The 25,681-nt window shown below is 43.1% G+C and overlaps 1 protein-coding gene across 1 annotated transcript in view; it reads right to left on the bottom strand.

Annotated features, from left to right (window-relative positions):
- Positions 1-25,681, bottom strand: part of gpc3 (glypican 3) — a 130,733-nt gene that overhangs the window by 50,317 nt on the left and 54,735 nt on the right. Inside the window, exon 3 of the mRNA XM_074647932.1 lies at positions 1,019-1,704. Within this exon, the coding sequence (XP_074504033.1) occupies positions 1,019-1,704 (686 nt within the window). The remainder of the gene's footprint in view (positions 1-1,018; positions 1,705-25,681) is intronic.

The raw sequence follows: 25,681 nt of genomic DNA, 5'->3' as shown, positions 1-25,681 counted from the left end.
GCGCTGCACGTTTGGTGTTTTTTTCCTAGTCGTTGAGAGTTGAAAAAAGTTCAACTTTGGGTAAAACGCTGGGCTCGTCACTGTCACTTTCTACACAGCCGTCCAATCGCAATAGAAGAGGGGCGGGACAAATACCACAATGACCAACCGTCACATCCTACATGTAGGCTACAAGTGCTGAACAACAACAACAATGGAGGAGAAATTAATACATATACACTACGAGCTTCAGCCTTCCCTTCTTCCAGAGCAAGGACTCTACCTTGTGCCGACATTTTTACTCCTGTGGATATTCTGTATCATAGCAACCAGACGCACCAAAGCGTCTGAGCTGGGGAAAAAAAACACTGCGCCTCATTGTCCTTCTTTGTTCTGCATTTAACAATAAACAAGTGTTTAACTAGTTTTAAAACTGTCATTTAATAAGGAACAATATACTTAATAATAGCCTTACAAAAAAGCTTGTTTTTATAGCACTAAAATCAGGATCAATTATGTAATTTGAAGATGCTTGTGTGACTTCACCTAAATTCTACTGTATATCTTACAAATGTTGAGACGGAGGATAAGATGATTGGTATAACACCATCTTATAGTGTTGTAAACTGTAAGCAGTGCAGTATTTTACAGTCTGGTAAGCCGTCAATCTTATCTCTAGGAACACACCCACACCAATGCAGCCCTTGAATTTTCCATAAATCCAAGACGGGGGGCGAAACTCCAAAAAAGTCGCAATTACAGTCTGTCTGCAACTTCAGCACCACGGACAGTGCCATGGATTTATCAATACACAGCACAGATAGGCTACTGATATTTCAGAGCCATGGTCGGGCCATAGATTCTAACAAACCTCAGTCAGATAAAGGATCAATGAGTCGGGCAGACTAGACTAACATATTCTGCCCCTGGACTCTCCCCTGGATAAATGTATGCATTTTGGTCATTTTGCTAAAAAAAGGGGGATGGCACCTCCCTCAAATCGCCTACTGTGTGTACAGTATGTGTGTACTTGACTCACCAGGGTGGTGAGGCGGCTGCGGGCGTTCACAGCATGCTTGAGAGCCAGTTTGATCATTGAAGGCAGTCTAAGAACAACAGCCTCCATGTCCTGCTCTCCCCTCATGGCGCCGGCCAGCTTCCCCAGTCCGTCTACGTAGGTCCTCCAGTGAGGCTGCACCTCGACCGCCCCCCCCAGGCAGCCGTGCATCACCGCCTGACAGAAGCCCCTGCAGGCCGGCGGCCCCAGCATGCCCTGGCAGTGCGGGCAGTACCACAGCCTCAGCAGGGCCCGGCTGCAGTCCCGGCCGGGCCGCAGGTGGTCGGTGGTGTTGACAACCTCGATGCCCAGGTTCAGCGCCTGCAGGAAGACTCGCGTGGCCAGCAGGGAGCGAGACAGACGGGTCATCATCAGTTTGGGATAAGGGCCAAATGCTCCCGACTCCTTCCAGGCTCCTCTTACACACTCCTCAGACGCGGAGGATGCGGTGCCACCAAGCAGGCGGCGGTAGGCCAGGGGGAAGAGGCGACCATAGAGCACCGCCACCATGTGGTCCACCGTGGAGTCCGAGCCCAGGATGTAGAGCGACATGTCCAGGAAGAGCTGCCCCACGGAGCTCTGGGCGCCACCTCCGAGACCTGGGAACTCTGACTTCAGCATGGCCAGGGTGAAGTTGCGGCCGTGACGCAGCACCAGGTCGAAGGCCTCTGCAAGAAAGAAACACGAGAAAGAGTCAGACGGGGTGAAAGCCGGGATACCTTTTTGAAAGCTGTCGCATTCAGCAGGTGATGATATGCCTCAGTAATCACAACAACTACGCCGAAACTGTTAAAAAATAGACAGCAATTTAGCTCAAAAACATGAAACACACAAAAAGATGCAATTCCCCCCAAACATGATCCCATCCTTAACGATCACAGTCAGAGGAAACTTCCCACGCACAGCCACTTTTTCCCTTTTCCCACTTTTTCTAGATCTGTAGTTTTCTCTAATGGGACAGCTCACACACACACACACGCACACACACTCACACACACGCGCACACACATACTCACACACTGCAATAATAGACGACGGCTTAGAATATAAAGAGAGCAAAGCTTCTGCAACGGATGAAAAGTAAGATCTGGGGTTTGACCTTTCAATACAACTAGAAAGAGAACAGAGCTCACAGAATCCTTGAAAAAAGACCCTTTAAAAGGGAGTATTAATCTCAATATATTAGTCAACCGGGGAGAGGCGTGAGGATGTCTGCAGGGAGAAAAGCGTGCTGGAGGGAGGGGTGCGTGGCCGATGTGAGGAGGGAAAATAATCAGTGGCGTTTCAAGGCACAAAGCGGAGTCTTATCAACAAGGTGGCACAAGAAGCGAGAGCTCCATCATCGACCCGGTAGCAAAATGAGTGAGGACCCGGCAACAACAGAGGGGATTTAAAGCTCCATTACTGAACTTAGCAGGGGAGCTGAGAGTCAGTGAAATGAAGCTTTGGACAGGAGAATAGCTAGGGATGCCGAAATCCCATTTATACGGCGGCTAGTCCACTACATCACTTTGTTGAGAGTGATAACTGCTTTGCGAAGGCGGGGCGGGGGGGGGGGGGAGGAAGCACTAGTTTAGGGGACGTTAGAGGAAGTTATTTTGCTACAGAAGCTCGCCATTTCATCTTTGTTATTTCATTTTTCTTGCTTGGATAGTTTAATTTCTTTCTCTTCATGCTTCTTTTGAGGTCAAATGAAGCTCGTCGGCCCACACAGAGCTCAGCGTCCTCGGACGAGGAACGACATCACGTGACACCTCTGTCTCTTTTGTGCGGAACGTATAATGTGTTTTTCTAGGTGCAATTTAAGGCCCATGAGGGGGGTCCATATGAGAATGTGACAATATCTGAGCAAAGGAAATGAACGTCACTCCCTCTCTCTGTCTGACTGCTGCTGAGGTGCTTTTCTATGTAAGAAGGATTAACACAGTCTGAACGGATGCAAATTAATTCTGGTTGGTGTGAACTGAGGCGAAGGCATGCGTATGAGTTAAAAATGTTTCAACTTGAGTGAAAAGTGCTCTTATTTTGAAGCTTTATGACCTCTTGAACTTACAGAAATAGTTTGAAAAGTAGAGATGAAAATCATAGAAAGAAGTTTTTTTTTTAGTTGCTAATGCACTCTCACTTTAGTATATCAATTGATTTTGGTCCCAGTGTATAAAGGTCATTGTAACAGTAGTTATATACATCTATAATGTTGCCTCCAAAGTAAAAGGCAACATCATATAAAATTATGCAGTCTCAAGGCTGAGTGGCTGAGTGGCTGGGTTTGAATGTGTTTTCACTGTGATAATGTAAGTTGCTATTAAATGATGATGTCTCTAAAGGTCCAGTGTGTAGGATTTAGGGGAATATATTAGAAGAAATGGAATATAATATTCATTATGTTTTCATTAGTGTATAATCACCTGAAACTAACCGTTGTGTTTTCGTTAGCTTAGAATGAGCCGTTCATATCTATATAGGGAGCAGATCCTCTTCACGGAGTCTGACATGTTGCTCCGCCACGTTTCTACAGTAGCCCAGAATGGAGAAACCAAACACTGGCTCTAGCGAGAGCCTGTTGCGTTTTTACATTGAAATGGCAGCTTGAATTTGGTGATGCAAATGTACCTGAAGCCCACCATAGGCTCTACATGCTTGGAAAGGGACGGGTGGGGCGTATGTAGTAGGTTGCAATCTGCAACCTCACTGCTAGATGCCACTAAATCCTACACATAGACTGTATATAAAGATGGACGACGCGTCTCCACTTCCTCCCACTGTTCATAAGTGAAGCCAAAATATCCTGGATACGGGAGCTGCCATCTTGAGATTTTGATGTCATTTGGAGCGAAAGTCTGTGCAGTAGTCATCGGGTGGTGGAGCTGCGGTATCGAGGTCACCCGCCCAAACCAATCGCAAGTCAAGCACCGCCACAGCTTGTCGGCGGGAGAGTATCACAGCTGCCAATCATGACATTACACCCCCTTTTTATAGCATCACATAACTAATTAAAACCAAACTTATCAGAAAAATTAACACTTGAACAACATCAGCGTGATAAGATCTACCTAAAATGACAGAAACCATCTTTGGGAAAAACGTATTTGACGTGTAGTTTGACTTTTTAGTTCTGCTAACATGGAGGGGACTTGTGGACTTATGCCAGCCACAAGGGGGCGATCAAGATGTTGTGGCTTCACTTTTGGGGCGTTGTCATGTCATCCATCTTTACATACAGTCTATGACAATACACAGTGGTTCTTTAAAGGTGCAGTGTGTAGGAATTGGTGGCATCTAGCAGATAGCAAACAACTGAAATTTCTCCTGTGTGCCAAGCGTGTAGGAGAACGATTGTGGCCAACGCAAAAACGTGAATATCCCTATCTAGAGCCAATGTTTGGTTTGTCCGTTCTGGGCTACTGTAGAAACATGGCGGCCGGCTCTGTGAAGTGGACCCATTCCATGTAAATATAAACGGCTCATTCTAAGCTAACAAAACGATTTGAATATTCAGGAAAGGAAAACATGGTAATGAATATATAACCATCCTACACACTGTTCCTTTAAATCAACTGGCTCAAGAGAACTTTGAAGAAATTAAAGGCAATTCAAAACATCATTATCCTGCAATAGTGTGGCCACAGTTGGCCGCTGTTCAGCAGAAGTTGCGAATTAAGCAAGCCATTTATCCCTAAACTACCTCAGTGGTAAACAGTAACAGGCTGTGGTTTTAAAGTTGAATGTGTGCGTGAATAAGAAACAGGGTGGAAAACAGCATGCGTGCTCAGCGAAAACAGTTACTGGGTGAATAAAGCTTATAAAAAAAACATTTGAGGATGTGAGTGTGAGAGGATGCTCGGGAGCAGCGCACATCTGTTTAGACTTTGAGGCTACGGCTGTCCCGCTGCGACTGCGGAGCACTTCCCTCTGTGATCAATGAGCAGGCAGATGTGCAGATTGCCAGTCGAGGCAAGGTGGCAGACTGGGAGGCGGTAAGACACGCCCACACACAGAAAAACACACACATGTACATAGAAATACAAAGGCTTCTATTCCTGGTAATTCCTCGTATATTTGGTTACTGATCGGAAATTGAAGGCAGTGAGAAAATGCACATCCACCTCAAAGCTATTTGCCTCAAACCCTGTAATTCAGCTGCTACCTGTAGTATCTCTTACACCATAAGCAGGAGAGCCACTTTGTAATGGTAAAGAGAAAGACTATAGGGCTCTTCATGAATGCAATTCAATGGCTCTAAGTAGCCCCGGGTCGCGGTAAGAACCATTGCGAGCCCATTTCCTGCGCATGCTGCTCGCTCTCTTTCATCAGTGAAAGCCTGTGCGGGATCAGGTATCCTCTAATGGAGGGGAGAAGGGTTGTATGTCAGGGGCCTGTGACATTCTGGATACAACTGGAGGAGGTCAAGAGCACGCCATTACCAGAGCGGGAGCCCTCGGAAACATATTAGGTCGCGCTTAAAATTAGCACTAGCATTTATTTTGTCAGTGTCACAGATGGAGACAGAAGGCTGGCTGCTGGAAAAAACGTTTCTCCTCCGAGACTGGAGGCTTTTTACAGACACATCAGCAGCACAAGACAGAGGGAAATGTCTCTGCCTCTCCTTTCCTACCTCTGTCCACTTACTTCACCAGCCAGATAATGTTTACTCCAAGGAGCTTAGGCCTCTCAGCTTCCTTGTGCATTAAATATAGATGTCCACTAAATTAAAGAGGACCTATTATGCTCATATTCAGGTGCATACTTGTATTTTGGGTTTCTACTAGAACATGTTTACTTGCTTTGATATTCAAAAAATGCTTTACTTTTTTTCATACTGGCTGTGCTGCAGCACCTCTTTTCACCCTCTCTCTGAAACACTCTGTTTGAGTTCCGCCCTTCTCCTCCCAAAAATCCCAGTCTGCTCTGATTGGTCAGCTGGCCCACTTTGTTGTGATTGCTCAACCGAACCAAACTCTTCGGACTCCGCTCCGGCTCCGCTCTAACTAGCTTTATTTGAGGGCGTGCCAAGCTAGCCGCTAGATAGGTATCATGCAAATGTGTTACTTGGTGACATCACCACATTACGGAAGACAAGGCGGGACTTCAAGCGAGGCATTTCAGGCAGTTCAGGAGCAGTGTTTCTGTGGGAGAGAACTCCCTTTGATGTGGACTTTGGGCTTTGTAACTTTGCAGACTTTTTACATGCACAAAAAAAATACAGTATAAAACACACTAAAGTTATGATTTGACACTATATAAAAATAAATTGAAAATAAATTTAACTGAATTAAAGGAAAGATGAAAGGCACAAAAACATAATAGGTCCTCTTCATTTCCAATAGTTAACAGGCACTCTTAAAAACATTGTCATTGATGCCGTCAATCTGCGGTGTTACATCGTGAACATTTCATCATAATATCTACTTCCTCTGCATATCGTGTCATTAATCAAAGCCCCCAATTAAAGTGTCATCAAGTCGTGCAGATTCCAGGTAGTCTAAAGTGTAAAAGAAACCTAATAAATCTGTGTCACAGTGGGGTCACTTATTTCTGACACCTAAAAGCTCTAAGTGACTCCAGCTCTGACATAAAACAGGCTTTTCACATAATCTATGAATGGCCTGTCAAATGGGCATATTTGATGTTCGTGAGGCCATCGGTCTTGGTGTTACATAAGTCAACTCCGCAGCTCATAACACGCCAGACTGACTGACTGGCCGCCGACTGCGGTTGACACGCTGCTGAGGCAGACATGCGCCTTGTGGCCTCATCAATCAGAGGCCCATACACCTATTATCCCCGGGAGAGGAAAACATCAATAAATTACCCAGCCAATGAGACTAATCCATTTGGCTGATGTAGTGTCACCTCTAGACGCCAGAGAGATGGATGGAGAAGCCGCTGCCACCTGGTCCCGGTGACAAAACAGTACCTGTCCAGGACACAGAGAGAGGACAGGCAGGACGGCTGGAGGGACATTCACAAAGACACAATGCCAGCAGTGGAAACCTTGTATCTCCAAAAGTGCCAGTTTTGATGTAATAAAAGAAAGCAGCCTCTTTTTTTAGCTTGTTGATTGTGAAATTTAGACTTATTGAAGGGTCTCAAAATGTCTTATGTGTTTGCAGTAAAACCCTGTAAATCAGTTATAAGTTATAAAGTTTAGTAGTTAGTAGAATGTATCCTCATACAACGGTTCGTATGATATCTTACAAAGATTTTTCCTGCGATTTCCCACGAATGTCCAGCAACACTTGTCACTTTCTGCTCATTACTTGCAAACAGTCTTTTCAAAATAAACTTCCGTCTTCTCAGGAAACAACTTGATTAAGATGGCTTTTTTTTTGCCTTCATCATGAAAGGGGTAACAACTCAGCCTTGGTACACGGGGCTCCCGCTCTGCCAGGTTAGCTACTGGGGCGCCCTACAACTTTGTCAGGTTTAGGCAACAAAATGACTTAGTTAGGTTTAGGAAAAGATTGTGGTTTGGGTTAAAAGAAGTGACGTCACTTAAGTACGGAAGGTAACAAACAAATCGACACTGACTTCTAGTTTCCCACAGCACACAAACATCGCTCTCCTGGGCGAAAGTCCGGTGTTTTTGGACCCACCCGTCTATGGATGACGGAACCTGTCCAAATTTTAAAATATGAATAAATAAATGACTCGATAAATAAATATGTCATTAAATGTAGCAAAAATAATTTTAAAAATAAATGTAGCCATTAATTAATTGATCAAATGTGACATAGATTCATATTTCTGTTTTAATTTGCTTCTTTATTTATTTATCTTTGTATTAATTCCCTTATTTATTTACTCTTCTGTTTAATTTTCTCTTTTATTTATGTATTTCATTATATTGTTATTTTTTTTATATTTATTTATTAATTTATTTGGGTCCTCCATATCCATCCACCCCGACTTTCTCCCTACGCGGTGTTTGTCGCTCTTTATACTTCCTGCTTCCACTTCATTACGTGGATTACATGTGAATTGACTTTGTAGTATATATATACAAATTATAGTGGATTACTTTTTGTAGGCATAGCTACAAACGGTGTACGAGAGCAGCCTGGATTTTTGCATGAGTGTATTGGTCATGTGCACAGGCTGACACACTCACAAACCTCCCAGCATGCTTGGCTTTCAGTTATGATTTTATGAGCCTGTTTACAACAAAAGCAGCATCTGCTCATTGACTGTAAACAATATGTTGTTTTTCCAAACACATTTCACTCAGCTCCCACAGAGCGACCTGTCCCAGGTAACCTGAGAGCAGCTCCACCTGACGAGCTGCTCTTGCGCGCGTGAATGTGGGTGCCCTGCGCTTACGGGATGGCGGCGGCGAGGCAGGGCAGGGCACGGTGGGGAGGGGTGGGCTGTTTCCAGGAACAAAGCAGGCAGGATGCTGGTAAGGCCCAGATAGCATCACCAGCAGACCATGAGGGCCAATGGACAGCGGGGCAGAAATGAGACGTGTATTAGGTTACTCCATCTGTTAGAGAGCGCCCCCGTCTCACACACAAACACACACGTGCACGCAGACGCACACAATGCAATCACACAGCGCACAGCAGTAGCCAGGTGGTGACAGTGTGGGCGAACATTTGGCAAAGCATAGTGGGAGGGCAAGGTGTGAGTCAGGTGTAAGGACTGCAGCTACACTCACACTCACAGGCAGCTTTTTCTTTTCATTCATTTATCTGCCTCCCGATGAGCTTCTGGGAAATGTTTCCTCACAGCTGGACAAAAAATTAATAAACAATGAAAATGCATCCACTGGTCTTATTACCTGTAGCGTGCTCCGCGTAAACAAATGAACTGAAGAGGGGTTTTGAGAATCTCACACAATGAGTCAGTCAATCTGACACATTTTCAAAATATCAACACTTTTTGTCTGTTTATTTTGAATTGATGTCTTTTTTATTATGATTAAAAAAATAACAAGGGTAAATAAGTTTTTGGAATTGCTAAATTTAATCAGATCTAATTTCCATGAATGTGTTTAATAAGAGGAGATTCCTTGTTGCTGCTCTGATTATTTGAGAACTCCCTCAAAGAGTAGAGCCTTTTCTGCCAAATCAATAACAGTTTACTATAATGTATACTATGTATGTACTGTGTATACTTTACATACGTGTCTTTGACTGAACTCTAGGAGACTAGGCCTCTGTTAAGAGATGTCCTACAGTTGTACCAGGTAATTAACAGCAGATCCTTTCTAACCTCAGGGGTATTCAGCAAGATATGGCACTATCCATGATCCTGGAGGCTGAGGGTTGAGCAAGCAGCTGAGTATCTAGGCGGGAAGCCGACACCTGACAATGTCTCCAGTTGACTAGTACATCTGGGGATCCATCCATAGTTGGACGTGAAGTACATTACATTTGCCCATGTTGAACATAGCCTAACGTTTCGTACCTATAAAGACTGGCACTATAATCTGTAGGGGTGGAGGAAAAAATCGATACAGCATATATCGTGATATTTTGCGTGGCAATATTGTATCAAAACACGGACATCAAGAAACAATCTTTTAATATATAAACTATTAACCTCTTAACAATCCAACGGTTGGTCTATCTTAAAGCTAGAGTGAAGATACTGGTATCATACTGTATGTAACTAGAAAAACCATAAAGCATAAATAATGCTCCAAATTGATGCTAAATTTTGGCGAGGAAAAACTATAATGCCGTTTTCACCTCTTTTTGACCTACTGTATCACCTCAAAATATGTGAATGAAAACTCTGAGATGAACAAAGTGAAAACTGTTTCTTATTAGATACAATATATGTTGACAAACTGCATAATATACAGTTGAAAAAAGGTAATAAATTGCAGTATATCACAATATATCACATGCAATACTCAGCATATAGATCGTATAGTGATGATATGGTATTGTGGGGCCTCTGGTGATTCCCACCCCTAATAATCTGATACCTGAGAAATATTGTTTGCTTGTTTGCATGAAAAGGATATCTAAAAGATAATCTATACCTCCTCTGAGCCTGAGACAAGTCATCAGGAAGGAGCAAGTGCTAGTAAGGAGGCCCATTAAACTCCCAGCAGACCACAGACCCTCATGTTCACCCGCAGCAAAGCCTCCCATATGCCAGGCAGCCCGAGACCCGACTTCAATCACAATTTCCTTCATGATATGACTGCAGTCCATTATGTTCCGAATTAAATAAAAAATCATTTTGCTGGTGGTGATAGTGAAAATTGGAAAAATGGGATGGTTTGTGTGTTTCTTTCATTATGGACTCATAATGGGTTTTTGAGAAGATTCTTCATATCGAAATAATTATATAAACATTAGGGCTGTCAAAGTTCACACCATAATAACGCATTAGCGCAACTTGTGCAATTTTTAGGTTGTAGCGGGCTCAGTTTTAAAGCTAGAGTGAAGATATTAGTATCGTATGAACCTAGAAAACCTAAGTAATCCACTGGTATCAACCATGTCATACTAGCTAAATAATGAGGCTAAATAACGCTCCAAACTTACGCTAAATATTAGGCAAAACTGTCATGGCCATTTTTCAAAGGGGTCCCTTGACCTCTGACCTCAAGATATGTGAATGAAAATAGGTTCTATGGGTACCCACGAGTCTCCCCTTTACAGACATGCCCACTTTATGATAATCACATGCAGTTTGGGGCAAGTCATAGTCAAGTCAGCACACTGACACACTGACAGCTGTTGTTGCATATTTTTTATGCTAAGTGCAGTAACTGTGAGGGGTCCTTTTGTGTTATTAATTGATTTCCAATAATAAATATACATATATTTGCATAAAGCAGCATATTTGCCCACTCCCTTGTTAGTAAGAGCATTAAATACTTGACAAATCTCCCTTTACAGTACATTTTAAACAGATTAGAAATGTGCGATTAATTTGCGATTAATCGTGATTCATTCTGGACAATCATGTGATTAATCACGATTAACTATTTTAATCGATTGAAAGCCCAAATAAATATCCACATAGTAAAATATATCACCTCATTTTAGGTTATTGTCAAATAAGCCCAGGAACAATAAGCCACATCCAAAATGACTCATATCTTAATAAGAGACAGGAAGCACTGGACCCACATAGACCAATACTGCTGGGCCCCTCCTGATACAGAATACCAGGCTGCTTCCTCTGCCTCCATATTTCTGTCTCTCGCCATTGACTCCATTGATCTCTGGCGCTGCGGTCCTCGCCGAGGTCAAAGTTGAGTCGTGCTCTATCTCAGCCCGGCAAACGAGCGTTGTCAGAGGACACGGTGTGCAGCAGAGTAGAGGACACAGTGAGGTGGGAAGGACGCGAGGGCAAAAGTGAACTGGAACAAACACAGTGGAGAGCTGGAGGGAAGGAGGGGGGGGTTTGGTGAATAGTGCCAGAACGTGTGGAGAGAAACATTCAGCGAGGCAAGCTTTGATGCTGCATTCAAAGGCAGCTGGAGTCAAGCAGTGCCAGAGCTGTGAGACACATCGCGCACACCTCTCGCCAAAACTCAGCCACGGGTGAGAGAGACCTGACACCCCGATCAAACGCTCGCCTCGCAGACAAAATACACATACAGCGGAGATACATCTTCGGACTCGGAGGAATCTCTACCACTCAGAAGTGAAAGGCTATTCCAATAATGGATTCACTTCCAGCACACAGACCGAGACAGAGAGACAGGACACACAAACACAGACGGCCACACACACACACAGCTCTTGTTGCTCTCCAGGGTTGTGATTTGAGGACGAGGGCATAAAGCCAGCAGCCCATCCAGAGTGGAGACAGTTTTGAGGGGAGATGAGAGAGGTCACGACAAACACAGCTTGAGTACTCCACTCCAAATCAAGCATCCAGGCTCTATTAATCCAATATGCATCTCTGAGTGGATCCTGTGGTTTAAGATGAATGCACTCCCACTCATTCGCCCTCAGTCTATCTTTCATGCTCGCAACGCATCACGCCCATGCATCGGCTTAATTCCGCACAGCTCGCTTTCAAACAGAGACAAATGTTATAGAAGAAATATTTGCGTTTGGCATTTCATGAAGTGCTTAAATAGTACGGAAAGATGAGATTCTTACTCTTTTTGAAGTCGGGCTTTTGAGACATAAAAGAGCAATGGACTGAACTGAAGTGAACTTATACAGAAAAGCAGCGAGGGGATACGGAGAGGTTTTGAAGTTCTTGAAACAGATGGGTGCACAGTGTGAGATAGAGAGGGAAACAAGGAGTGTGAGAGATGGAGAGAGAAGAGATGGAGTGAGACAGTGAGGGTGCAGGAGGACTGGATGGCTGCTAGTTTAACTGTGAATGTGAGTCGCTACAAGACAAAGAAACTTTCCGTGGATTAAAAAAACAATGTCTAAACTATCATGTCAGATTTTTGTCCCCGTGTCCAACTGCAGCTTGAGGCTCCGCTGCTTCACGGTGTTATTGTAGCCGATGTGACCTCAGAATGTTACATTACAGTCATTAAGTTATACTCAACCCCCTTGATGCTTGTGAGTGTGTGTGTGTGTGCACGGCTGAGAACAAATCCTACCTTCCTTCTTAATTAATACAAGCTTGTATTTAATAAAAGATTAGAAAGGCCAGTGCCTTGCTGGCTGTTTTAATAATTAATTAAGAGTTATATCAGCTCTTTTCCTTTATAATGATACACAGTGTGAGAGAAAGTGTGAGATGTAATGTGGCAGGCTGTTCTCATACACCGTTAGTAGCTATACCTACGGAAAGTAATGCATTGTAATTTGCATATATCCCACAAAATCAATTTGTATGTAATCCACGTAATCGCGAAACAGGAATTATAAAGAGCGACAAACGCCTCGTAGGGAGTGTAGATGTATAAAAATAATATCAGTGTTGCATGAAGCAAAAAAAGCTTGACTTCCGGGTATAAAATTACCCGGATTTTACGGCGATCATCCGCATCCATGGGGCCATTAGAGCAAGCGCACTAGCTTTTCGTTTAACCCAGTGGGCAGCCTCCGGGTCTGAGAAGAGAAGCCAATGCTGAAGTGCCTTAAACCTGCATTCTTTCTAATCGCCAGCAGGGGGCGACTCCTCTGGTTGCTAAAAGAAGTCTGATTGTATATAAGTCTATGAGAAAATGAGCCTACTTCTCACTTGATTTATTACCTCAGTAAACATTGTAAACATGAGTTTATGGTCTCAATTGCTAGTTTCAAGTCTTCTTCAATACAGCATGATGTTCATTTAGTAATGAACTTTCGCCCAGGAGATCGGTGTTCCTACCCCGTGTGAAACCAGAAGTCAACGTTGATTTATTTGTCATGTAACTGTCATACTTAAGTTACACCACTTCCGGAGTTATATTAAGTCAAACCAAGATCTTTTTCTAAACCTAAGGAAACCTAAGTAGTTCTGTTGCCTAAACCTAACTCAGTAGTTTTGTTGTCTAAACCTAATCAAATTGTTTCCTGTGAAGACAGAAGTTTATTTTGAAAAGACTGTATGCATGTAAGAAGTGGAAATTAATGCGTGTTGCTGGATATTCGTAGGAAAACGCACAAAAAATGAGGAATAACTTTTCGTAAGATATCATACGAACCGGTGTATGAGGATACGTTGCAGGCTGTGGTATACTGCTACATACTGCAAGATTAAATTTAAGATGACGTATTATTGTCATGAGATCAAATGGAGTGTGAGTGTGTGTTACTGTGTGATTGTGTTTATAATTGACTGCCTGAACCCCTGAGGGTTGAAGGACACCAATGACAGTTTCATTACAGACTGCAGAGTGCAGTGTAAGGGCTACAGAGTTTACTGTATCTCTTCCTCGTAACAACGTGGGTTCAAATGCAGCTCAAAACACAGAATCAGCGTGTGTGAAGCACCAGAGTTTTCAGTAACTTCGAAAAAAAAATTTTTCCAGCTTAACAAACCATTTCGTTTTCATCAGGGATATTTCAACTTTAGTCTTAACTTTGCAAAAGGAAGGACGGCCTCGGGGAGAAATAACATGCCAACAGACTTTGATGTGGAACATGAAAATGTGGAGCTTTTTACCGGCAGCAGTTATAAAGAAGTGGTGGAGGAAGAAAAGCTCTAGCTGAGCTTTTTGTGGCTGGCAGAGAGCAATCTTAACAGGCTGTAAAATACAAGAAGGGAAGAAAAATGTTGGACCCTGCAGTTCATCAACAGGCCGCAAACTGCAGCTCACAGGTTATCGGTATAGCTGTCACCGAGGAGGGAGCTATCAGGACTGAAATGCGCGGTCAGAAGGGCACCGAGGTCAGGCGGCCAGGGAGGAAAAAGATCAGCGGAAAATTACTGGAATAGCCAGAGGCTCCTAAAATGAGGGAGCAAGAATCGATTTATTCTTATTTAACAACAGTGTTTGACAGATGGACTGAGAAACACCCAGTAAACCAGTTTTTGCCACTCTGAATGTTGGTAGTCATCATTAGTCAATCATTAGTAAAAGAATATCCTGAAGTGTGATTTCATGGATTACATTGTTGGAATATATTCTATTTCATTGGCGGCTGGTGACTTAAAAAATTGGGGAGGACAGGAGGAAAACCAACCCACAAAACTTTTGACATGGAGATTTCTGCAAGAATTGCATTTTCGGCGATTGTTCTGGAAACTGCGATTCTGTTCTGGAAACTGCTCAGAAACCATCTTATTGTCAATCTACCTAGGAAAGCCATCCATCCTCTGAATGCTCTAGGTCTCTAGTTTGTGGTTGTAAAGTTTCATGAGGCTGTGATTATCCTAGAGGTCACCACAGGTCATTTTATACAGTGAGGTCAAGTTTAAAAAAATGGTCTCAGTACAATGAAATGGCTACTATGGTGTCTAACATCATCACACATGAATACAATTGGCTCTTTGGATCCACAAGAGTCTCAGCTTTACAGTGATACCCAATTTATGTAATTCAAAGACTGTTTAGGGACCCCAGTATGCAGAAATATTCTAATGCACCATTTGTAGAATAGGCGAAAATAACACATTTATACTGCATGAAAAAAACTTTTATTGCCCCAAACTGCATGTGATTATCATAAAGTGGGCATGTCTGTAAAGGGGAGACTTGTGGGTACCCGAAGAACCCATTTTCATTCACATATCTTGAGGTCAGAGGTCAAGGGTTCCCTTTGAAAATGTCCATTCCAGTTTTTCCTCGCTAAAATTTAGCCCAACTTTGGAGCGTTATTTAACCTCCTTCCCGACATGTTGAGCCTCTGAAAGACAGTAAAGTCAGTCGGGATCGCGGGTCTCTTAGGGTTAAAGATATGATCAATGACAAATCTGCAAAGGTCTTTATGTCTTTTTTAATTTCTATATGTAGTGATTGACAAGGTAATATTTATGAATAATTTTTAAGGACACTTCCTTAACCTCATTCACTATTAGGTATTTATGAGGAAAAATCCAGATCTTCTTCCAATAGCGTATATATCATTTACAAATCAATTCCAATATGCCATGTTGACATATCAACATCTCTTTAAAACAGGGCAGTTATGGCTCTATTATTTTTTGGGGGATGTAGTGAGAAACAAATACTTCCTACAGGGCAGTCAGCTGAGTCGGGGTTATCTCTACTTTTTTATTAAGCAGTAAAACAATGACTTACAAGAGAGCAACCTTAACAGGCTGTAAAATGCAAGAAAGGAAGAAAATGTTGGACGCTGCCGTTCAGCAACAGGCCTGTTAGGCAGGTATAGCTGTCATCGAGGAGGGAGGTATCAGGGCTTAAATGCACGGTCAGAAGGGCGCCGATGTCAGGCGGCCGAGGAGGAAGAAGAAGATCGGTGGAAAATAACTGAAATAGCCAGAGGCTCCTAAAAAGAGGGAGCAGGAATCGATGCTGATTTAACAGCAGCGTTTGACAGATGGACGGAGAAACACTCAGTAAAACTGGGAAAGTTATCAGAGTTTGTGAAGGGAAAGGAGGCAGCTATCCCAGAAACAAAAGAGATGTTGGGAAACGGCAACAAGTCGAAGAGCGAGTGCAAAGCAAGAAGACAGCTCGTGAAGCCCAACTTCAGAAGATGACAGAGAATGCATGAGCGTACTGCTGTTTTAAGTGTAAACTGGAAGATTCCCTGATCGCTCTGACGACCACAAAGGATGCCAGGAAGAAACAAAGAAGAAGAATGAGCGAAGACAGCATTTTGCAAGGCTCATTTAAAATTCATAAAAATCGTTCGTCACTTTCTCCTCTTCATGGAGGTCTAGATAGAGTTATCACTATTCATCATCTTTGCAACACCTTTTTTTGGCAGTATACCTGCACATATAAACCTCTCATGTTGTAGCTGACAGCAGATCAGCCTGCTCCTGCCTTCTCTCATGATCATATACAGTCTTATACGCTTTGTTCTGTTTCTTTTTACCTGCTGTAATCTCCTGTACCTTTTATGTCAAGGCCTTTCCTACATTTAGAAACAGTGATGCAACACTTGCATCATGTGAAAAGCCAAAACTGCAAGTGAATGGTGTTTCTCAGGGGTACTGCTGTTCTCACAGAATCAGTTGAACAGAGGCCACCAGCACTCGCATAGAAAAATATCATACGCACTCCAGTGCTGTTTCCAGCCATGTTGCCCGCCTATTGAAATGCAGTTTCGGGATGTTTTGGAAGCACCAGCTCAGGCCTCTAACAGGTCTGGATGACGGGGAGTGCACAACTTTCAACCCAACAGAAAACAAGAGAAAAGTCCTGTCAGAGAAATAGACCAATCACAGTGCAGCAATGTGTGGTGTCGGTGCTGGGAGCTGAGGCGAGAGCGGCTGGCGGACGGTGCACCTCCAAAACGTCTTGAAACTGCATTTCAAACGGCGGAGCTCAGCAACATGTCTATCCGTCCTCCGGTGCACTGTGGCCGGCGTGTGGCGGTGCGGCTCCTCGGTGCAGCAGCAGCCAGACGACCGCCTCCCCAGGAGGAGACGGAAAAAAGAAGTGAGCGAGTGAGTGAGAGAGAGTTGATGTGTTTTCTTGTTTCATTTGTGGTCTGATAACTAGTAATTCAGTGCCATATATCTAGCTGTTTTCCAAGCTACTGTAGCTGGTTTCATCTAAACTGGGTTGAAAAACGATGCAATTTGGTTGCCACGGTAATGAATCACGTCTGACTATTAACCACACCCCCATTCTCTGTTTAAGAAAGAACGTTAACAAAAAAACAGGAAGTAAAGGTGGCTCGGGGGGGGGGGCTTTAAGTGAAGTTCTGAAGTGATAACCTGCCAATTACTCTGAGAGAAACTACAAATCAGGCTGCATCAAATGATGAGACACCGCTCAGCTTTGTCTGCTGGAAAGTGGTCGGTGACCAACACAAAGTGAAAATAGAACAGGTTATCTGAAGAGGACCAAAATCTGAGCATGACATGCAACAAGTGTTCTTCAGCCTTGTTCAAACATCCCACACAGGCAACTCAGAAGCAAGAAGTCAAGTTGTTGTTTAGTTGCTGCAGCAAACTGTAAAAGCACAAGAGCTGGATGGATGGAGACAATCTGCCAACTAGAGGTCGACTGATTGTGGATTTGTAAAGGCTGATATAATGACGATAGCTAGGAGAAGGAAAAACCAACCCCCCCAACCATATAACTGACGTCTAAGTCAAAGTAATAAATACCTAAATAAATAAATCTGTAACTGAACATCAAACCCAAGGTAGGCCTAATTAATACATAAAACTGGAACTGAACATCAAGCTAACTATAATTTATTTTTTGAAAGTGAAAGTGAAAGGATTCTCAACGTCAGTCAGACGTGCTTTTCTTCTGTCGACTTCTTTTGCATCTTTTTCTGATAAACCAGTTTTTGCCACTCTGAATGTAATCATTGGTAAGAGAATATCCTGAAGTGTGATTTCATGGATTACATCGTTGGAACATATTCTATTTACTGTATATTAGGGCTGTGTATCGAAATATTTATTCGCAATTAAACGCACGATTATCCATGATTAATTGTGATTAATCGTAAAGTATTCAATATTAGTATTTAATACTCCTATCAACATGGGACAAGGCAAATATACTTGCTTTATGTAAATATATGTATATACTTACTATTGGAAATCAATTAACAACACAAAACAATGACAGATATTGTCCAGAAACCCTCACAGGTACTGCAATTAGCATAAGAAAATATGCTCAAATCATAACATGGCAAACTGAAGCCCAACAGGCAACAACAGCTGTCAGTGTGCTGACAAGCTAAATATATACATATATACAGTATATATATGTGTTTGTTTGTTTTTTTTGCTTTCTTCAAAGCAACGACACTGATATTATGTGAAATGATGCTGCAGTCTCAAACTAGCTCATTTAAATGCAGATATGTAGGTGACCAGACACACGACCCCACTGGGATGCAGCTGTGTGTCTGCTGCATTTAAGTACGCAACTGTTTACTAGGCTGACGGTATACCAGAGCAACAATGTTGTTTTTCCTCTCTGTTCCCTTGTGCTCAAAGACCACTTCACACAGCTTTAATGGAGTTATGCAAAGGGATGCCACCACAAAGAACTATAGCTCAATTTCCATTTTTCCCAGCAGTTGTACATTTTTAATTGCAATACTGTGTTGTGGGATCATGCTCTTTAATCATTTGAAAAAAATACAACACAAGAAAATTGACACTAAAGTATTGTTTATAATATAGACTCGAAAGATTCATAAAAACATAAACAACCGTTTTAGCGCTTTACAAACTTGATATGAAATTGTGGTCACAGCTGTGACCTGTGGGATAAATTAATCTGAGTCATCTGAAGATGAAATCAACATCGCTGACCAGCAGCTGGTTGACGGAGCCCCAAACGCCAAAGCGGATGCTCTTTGTCGTTATAACCACAAAATTGGCTTCAGTTGCTGGTGGCATGTTTTGGGAGTATTTATTTTCCATGACTGTTTTACTACACCGCAATAAAATATTGATATGGCACCATCCCCAATAAATGAGTTTAACATCGCCTCTGGAGTTTCCCTCCTACAAACACACCAGATGTCCTGAGATTTTGGGATTATGTCAGTTTATGAAACTAAAGAGAGAACCAATTAATCTCTCAACCAAAGAGGAAGAGGATGACTACTGATCTCTAACAGAAAGAAATCCCTTCCTGTCCATAAACCCCTTTAAATCTGGATGCAAATATTTTCTTAAGCACGACGAAGACGCATTGGTTGACAAATCAGCAAATTAACATTGATGAAGGGAGTAAAAAAGCATCTCTGGGCTTTTAAGACACACAAGCATGATTGGCACCGAATTCAATCAGCAAAACAACGAAGCAGAGATCCCCATGCTGTATTTTGACATCTGAAAAATGCATTTGGCTTAGTACCACTGTGCAGCACAAACATCCTTTCAAGCAACAAACATCAAAATCTGGTTAAAGCCTTTTAACAGGACATTCAAATGGGTTTCACTGCTGTAATTTACCGCAACATTGCATCCCATGAAAATTGTCATTATGGTGCGTAGCTTAATCTCCCTTTTAAATTCAGCAAGGTGATGGAGGAATTTGTGTGGAAAGACATCAGGGGATACATGTACAACTAAGAGCAGCACAGAGGATAAAGATTAGAAAACAAAAGTAAACCTCAGTCAGAAACAGCAGCAACAGTGAGACGTACACTTCAACTGCAGTCTGAAACACAGTGGGGTGTTTAATTCATTAAGCTCACTTTGTTATAGGAAGACACGATAAAAACAAGTTTAAATTAAGTATAAAAATAAGAGGAAATGCAGCTGCTTCTACTACTGCACCTACTGCTAATAATAATATTAATACATGTTTGTAATTTTGGGAAATACAGTTATTGTGCATACTGGTGAGCTAATGGCTAATACACTAGCGAGCCATGCTAGTTGGCATGCTAATAGTCACAATTGCTCTCTTTGTGTTTTCTGTTTACTGTGCTGTTTACTCCCCCTTGGCATTTTGTTCTGAGGTTTGTGCATTGTTTAATTTAATTAAGAGGTATTGAAGAGGGGGAAACAGCTCTCAGGGCTTGCTACTGTAGCTTGTTGGCTAACTGTCAATTAGCAAGCTTGTTAGTTTGGCTGCTAACGGGACAATAAAAGATGTAATTGTGCCATCAACTGTCTCACAACTGACTGCAAAACGTGCCGCTTTTGTGGAGCAATTCTTAATCTAACAGAGGAGGGTTGAAATTATGCAACACAAACTACAATAGCTTCAGTTTGGGCTCTCCGTTCATACGTTCGGTCGCACGCCACAGCCTACTTCCTGCCTTGCTTTCAACGACATCAAGCTCGCTCTGGCTCTCGCTCTCTCACACTGTGGTAAACATTTTTTGGAGGCACTGGCTGCTCCAAACGCCATGAAAAACACTTTGCTTCTACGATAAATTCTGAATTTCATATTTTAGAAAACAGAATAGGGGCAATAGTCTGGAAACAAAAGTATTTTTTCCATACTCTCTTTTCTTTTTTCCATACTCATCCAGACCTGAAAATGACTAAAATCAAATTCCCTTCTGCGTAGTAACCCTGGACAGACATACGGACAGGACGCGGATATGGACGGAAGAATGGACAACCTGAAAATATAATGCCTCCAGCCACGGCTGTCGCCGGCATGGAGGCATGAAAAACTAAAACAAAGCACCTCATTGAGATAAAAGTAAGTACGCCAAAGTGAAACAGCCATATCGGTGAGGTAAAACAGTAGTAAAACAGAAATAAATATCACAATTTCAATCCTTTTAGTGCTCAAATAATAGAATAAAATAAGAATAAATTGTGCTATGTTTGCCACAGCAGAACGTCTGCCTCCAGGAGGCTGAGAGAGTCTTGATGAGGGGTTACATCATCACTACCGCTGTGTGCACTGTTGACATGAAGCATTATGTAAATAAGCATCCACCTCTTCCTTCCATAACTGTGGTACTTTGCACCGAGCAGCACTTGATTCTTCCTCGTTCGTCTGTCTTTGTAATATCGGAGGATCGCACAAAAGAAGAATAATGATCATCTCCTTTTTCTCCACATCTGGAAAAACAAACTTCCTGCGAGTACGCAACTTCTTCTTCTTCTTCTTCTCCTGTCAGATCGCTCCCATACAGTCTCTTGTTTGCTCATACAGTCGAGTTTCTGAGCTGTGTTTACTCCACCGAGTTTATTGGTAAACAAGCGCCTAATTAAATGATGCTGCAAAGTGTACGGCACTTCTCAACCTGCGCTACTATAAATAGGTGAGCGTTAAGAAAGGGTATTGTACATGATGGAGAGGAGGGGAATAAAAAAAAACCCTCTCAGAGCCTCTTTGTTGTTTGTGTGAGAGAGGAGATGAAAGACAAACGCCTACGCTGCCTGAATGGCTGAGACACACCTCACCCCCTCTCCTCACCTCCTCTTTCTCTTCTTCGCTGCCTCCTTTCTCGCATCTCTCTCATCCCACCAGCTGAACAGGAACCCCTTGTTTGCCAGTTCACCGGAACACAAATGAGACACACTGAGGCACAGATAGGGCTCACAAACAGCCTGACAAGTTCCTGATTTGACCAAAGGGCAACACACACACACACACACACACACACACACACACACACGTCCACGCTGCAGTTTGTCTTTCTCTCCTCTATCTGTCTTTACTTTCCCTGTTTGTCTCCATTAATTAGAGCTGCTCTAACCTTCAGTTCTGCCCTCCCTTTCCTCCCCCTCCCCTCCCTCCCACCCGGGCCTTCATCCATCTACTGTGAAAAAGACATCTCCAGCAGAATAAAAAATGAACGTGGCGACGTTTTTTAGGTGGAAACAATGGGGAGAGTCCCAGCGCTGCGCTGCGTTAGGCGATTTATCTCCAGGTAAAGATGTGTCTCATTCCCTACTTTCCCTCTCCCTACACCCCCACAGCCCCGGTGCTTCTCTTGAGCCACCTCACTACCTCCTCTTCCTCCTCCTCCTCCGCTGGGAATCACCTCAGCAATCCATACATTACGCATCTGGACCTCTGGAACCAGCGAAACGGCAACACTTTTAATTTTTAATCAGGGCCTCGGTCAGAGGGGATCTGGCTTTTTCCGCTCCCGTTCTCCCGCCACCTTTCTCTCACCTTCACTTCAAGCTACTCCCTCTCTTTCCCTCTCTCTCTCTCTCTCTCTCTCTCTCTCTTTCTCTCTTACTCCAACTCGCCCACGCACCCCATCCCTCGTGTCTCCCTTCCCAAAGTCACGGTGATGAATGGGTGAGCGCTGCCATCTCCGTGCCCACCAGCGAGAAGCAGAGGCCGGCTAACGCGGCTCAGACGCTCTCGGGGATCACAGGCAGGGAGGAGAGTAATTAATCCAGTAGGATGGGAGGCAGGGTTGCAGGACATACTGTGAGCTTCAGGACACTGTGTGTATGTGTGTGTGCATGTGCGTGTGTGTGTGTGTTGGCGTACATTATTGGAAACAAAGGATAGAAACTCCAGACGGATTTTTTCTGTGTAGAACTGGGGGTGATGTGTTTCAGAGCACAAGGTTATAGGCTAGTGTGTGTGTGTGTGTGTGTGTGTGTGTGTGTGTGTGTGTGTGTGTGTGTGTGTGTGTGTGTGTGTGTGTGTGTGTGTGTGCGTGTGTGTGTGTGTGTGTGTGTGCGTATGTGTGTGTGGGTAGATGAGCTCCTTAAATAAACACCACTTGGGTACAGACAGGAGCAGCCAGAGGCAACACATAGAAGACTGTCCTTGAACTCCAGGGTCAAACACACTAAAACAGCCACACACACACACACACACCACATCCACAATGAATTCTGACATCAGTGAGGATGGAGAACGAGGCTTGGGAGAGCCTTTTTAAAACGTGAGAAGGGGCGCGAGCCATTATTTCAGCTCCTTTGTTGGAGTGAATCCATTGTTGGTGCCGTTACTCAGAATTATCAGTAAAGGATAATTGTGTGCGGACGGCGGGGAGGACTCGGCTTCCAAATTAAATCACCTTGATAAGAGTCTCCCAGACAACTACGAGGCAAATGAAAGATGTGAAGGAGTTGGCTGTATAAACAGGTGTGTTCTCTATCAAAGCTCTATGTTAATTGGGCCAATCCATTTCCCACTTTGACGTGCTTAATGTTTCGGGGGATGACCGATTAGAGCAGCGTGGAGCGCTGTACACAAGCGCCTGGCTGGTTTCTTCTGGTCCGTGACGTCTAACCAGGGGCTACAGCTCCATGCATCATTAGTCCTGGCCTAGCCAGCATACCAATCACATGTCCCTGTAGCCTAATAGGATAACCGAGGGGAAATAGAGGAAATGGCTCCGATGCTGTAGAGCGGCTCTGAGTGCGGTCTCTCGGGTTTTTCGTGTGCGCGTATTAATGGACGAGGCCGAAGCAATTATGGCACAAATGAAGCTGGAAAGGAAATATGTCAACCTTCCGGGATTGAATGGAACGTAGCTGAGAAATATTGGATTTTGCAGCAAACATGAAAAACACGTGAAGGATGTGTGAGTGCACACGGAGAGGGGGAGGTGTCACCGACGGTGCGGGCATTGTGGAGAGAGGAAACTGTCCTCGGATGCTTCGTGTCAGGCTTTCATCTGTTTCTGGTACAAAGTAGCCAGCTGATCAGTGGGTGAAAAGTGATACACTTTTACTTAAAGTTGAGGTAATGAAAAACAAGACTACGGTTGCATCCGAAATATCATACTAACATGCTATTTAGTATGCTAAAAGAGTATGTGAGATATTTTAATATGTTTAAAACCTTAGTATGAAACCAATAGTACATGAATTGCATATTATTTCCGGTGAAATATAATAGTATGCAACGCTGGACACTACGGCGGCATAAATATCCCACAATACAATGTGGTAGTGATGTCAACGTTCATAACGGATGTTGACGGACAGCTCTGTAACATCAATAATGCTTCAGTTTAACTGTAAGTATAAGATTTCACTTAATTTACTAGGCGTAATATACATTTTAAATCAATTCAGATTTGATTCTCACAAACCATCGTCTTGGTCGGATGAGGTTGGCGCAGGCTACCATGGTTACGGCTCGGTGGGGCTGTATCTATACACAGTGGTGCTTTGAGCTAAATACTAACATGCTCACAATTTTATAATGGCACCCGATTCAACTGTTATCAGGCTATTAAATGTGCCGCTATAAGCACCATAGATGTGGGTCAGTAGGGGCCTACTACGCCTACTACATTGTAAAAGTGAAAGCAGAACTTAAAAGCAACACGTTTTAACTAGGGCTGTCAAAGTTGACGCGATAACACGATAACGCAAATTAGTTTTAACGCCACTAATTTCTTTAACGCATTAACACATTACATTTTTCAGAGGTTGTAGCGGGCTCAGTTTTAAAGCTAGAGTGAAGATACTGGCATCATATGAAATTAGAAAACCTAAGTCATACCATGTCATACTAGCTTGTCGCAAAGGAGGATAAATAACGCTCCAAACTTATGCTAAATTTTGGTGAGGAATGGGGTCCCCTTGACCTCTGACCTCAAGATATGTGAATGAAAATGTTATGATTTGAGCATATATGTTTTTATGCTAAATGCAGTATCTGTGAGGGTTTCTGAACAATATTTGTCATTGTTTTGTGTTAAATGATTTCCAATAATAAATATATACATACATTTGCATAAAGCAGCATATTTGCCCACTCCCATGTTGATAAGAGTATTAAATACTTGACAAATCTCCCTTTAAGGTACATTTTGAACATATAAAACTGTGCGATTAATTGTGATTAACTATGGACAATCGTGCGATTAATCGCAAAATCTACTATTGGGTGTAGCAGGGCCCTACTGACCCACATCTATGGGGCTTATAACCACTGATAACGCCTATGTAATGGCCTGATAATGGTCTAATCGGTTGACAATGTTCACCATCTCAGTTTACTGAACACTTGCTAATTAGTACTAAATGCAAAGTGCAGCTGAGGCTGATGGGATTCATTAGTCATTGGTTGTGCAGTATGAGCAACATTGAAATTTTGACCTGATGATGGTGCTAGATGAATTAAGAGATCAGCAAAGTTATACAATTCATGCTGAGGGGAACATGAATATGTGTAGCATTGCCATCCCTAGAGCCACGCAGCCAGCACGTCTAAAAACCTTCTCACGGAGCGTGTTCCTCCTCTTCGTCAGCGGCGGGTTTCATCAAGCGGTATGAGTCGGCTGTCCTGAATACAGGTAGAAGTAGGTGTCGAGCCGCAGCCCACATAACCTGACCCATTTTTTCCGAAAGGAGGAGCAATCAGCAGCACAGCCGAGGGGTGCCAGAGACAGGGAGCACACACGCAGTCCCAGAGGACAGACAGCTATTACGGCACAGGAAATACAATCATCTACGAGCCTAGAGGCTAAATGTAAGCTTCAGCAACAGTACAGCAGAGGAGTTAGGTCCTTTTTAAGTCCAGCCAGCAACCCTCGCTGGCTCGTAAACGCGTCTGAGCCGCTTGGAGATTTGATCAAAGATACTTGTCTACCTATTGAGGACAATTGTTGACGCACTGAACAGCATTATAACTGTAAAAAGACAGAAATGGAGTTTTCTCCATGGTTTTATCCATCATGGGACTCTTTTTATTCATTGGAGATTACCAGACTTTTATGAAGTGAGCGCGTAGTTACTGGTTTCCAGTACGATGAGACGAGG

Source organism: Sebastes fasciatus, chromosome 10 (genome assembly GCF_043250625.1).
Source record: "Sebastes fasciatus isolate fSebFas1 chromosome 10, fSebFas1.pri, whole genome shotgun sequence".
Lineage (NCBI taxonomy): Eukaryota > Metazoa > Chordata > Actinopteri > Perciformes > Sebastidae > Sebastes > Sebastes fasciatus.
The sequence above is the reverse complement of the archived record's forward strand: the minus strand, read 5'-3'. Positions and strand labels throughout refer to the sequence as shown.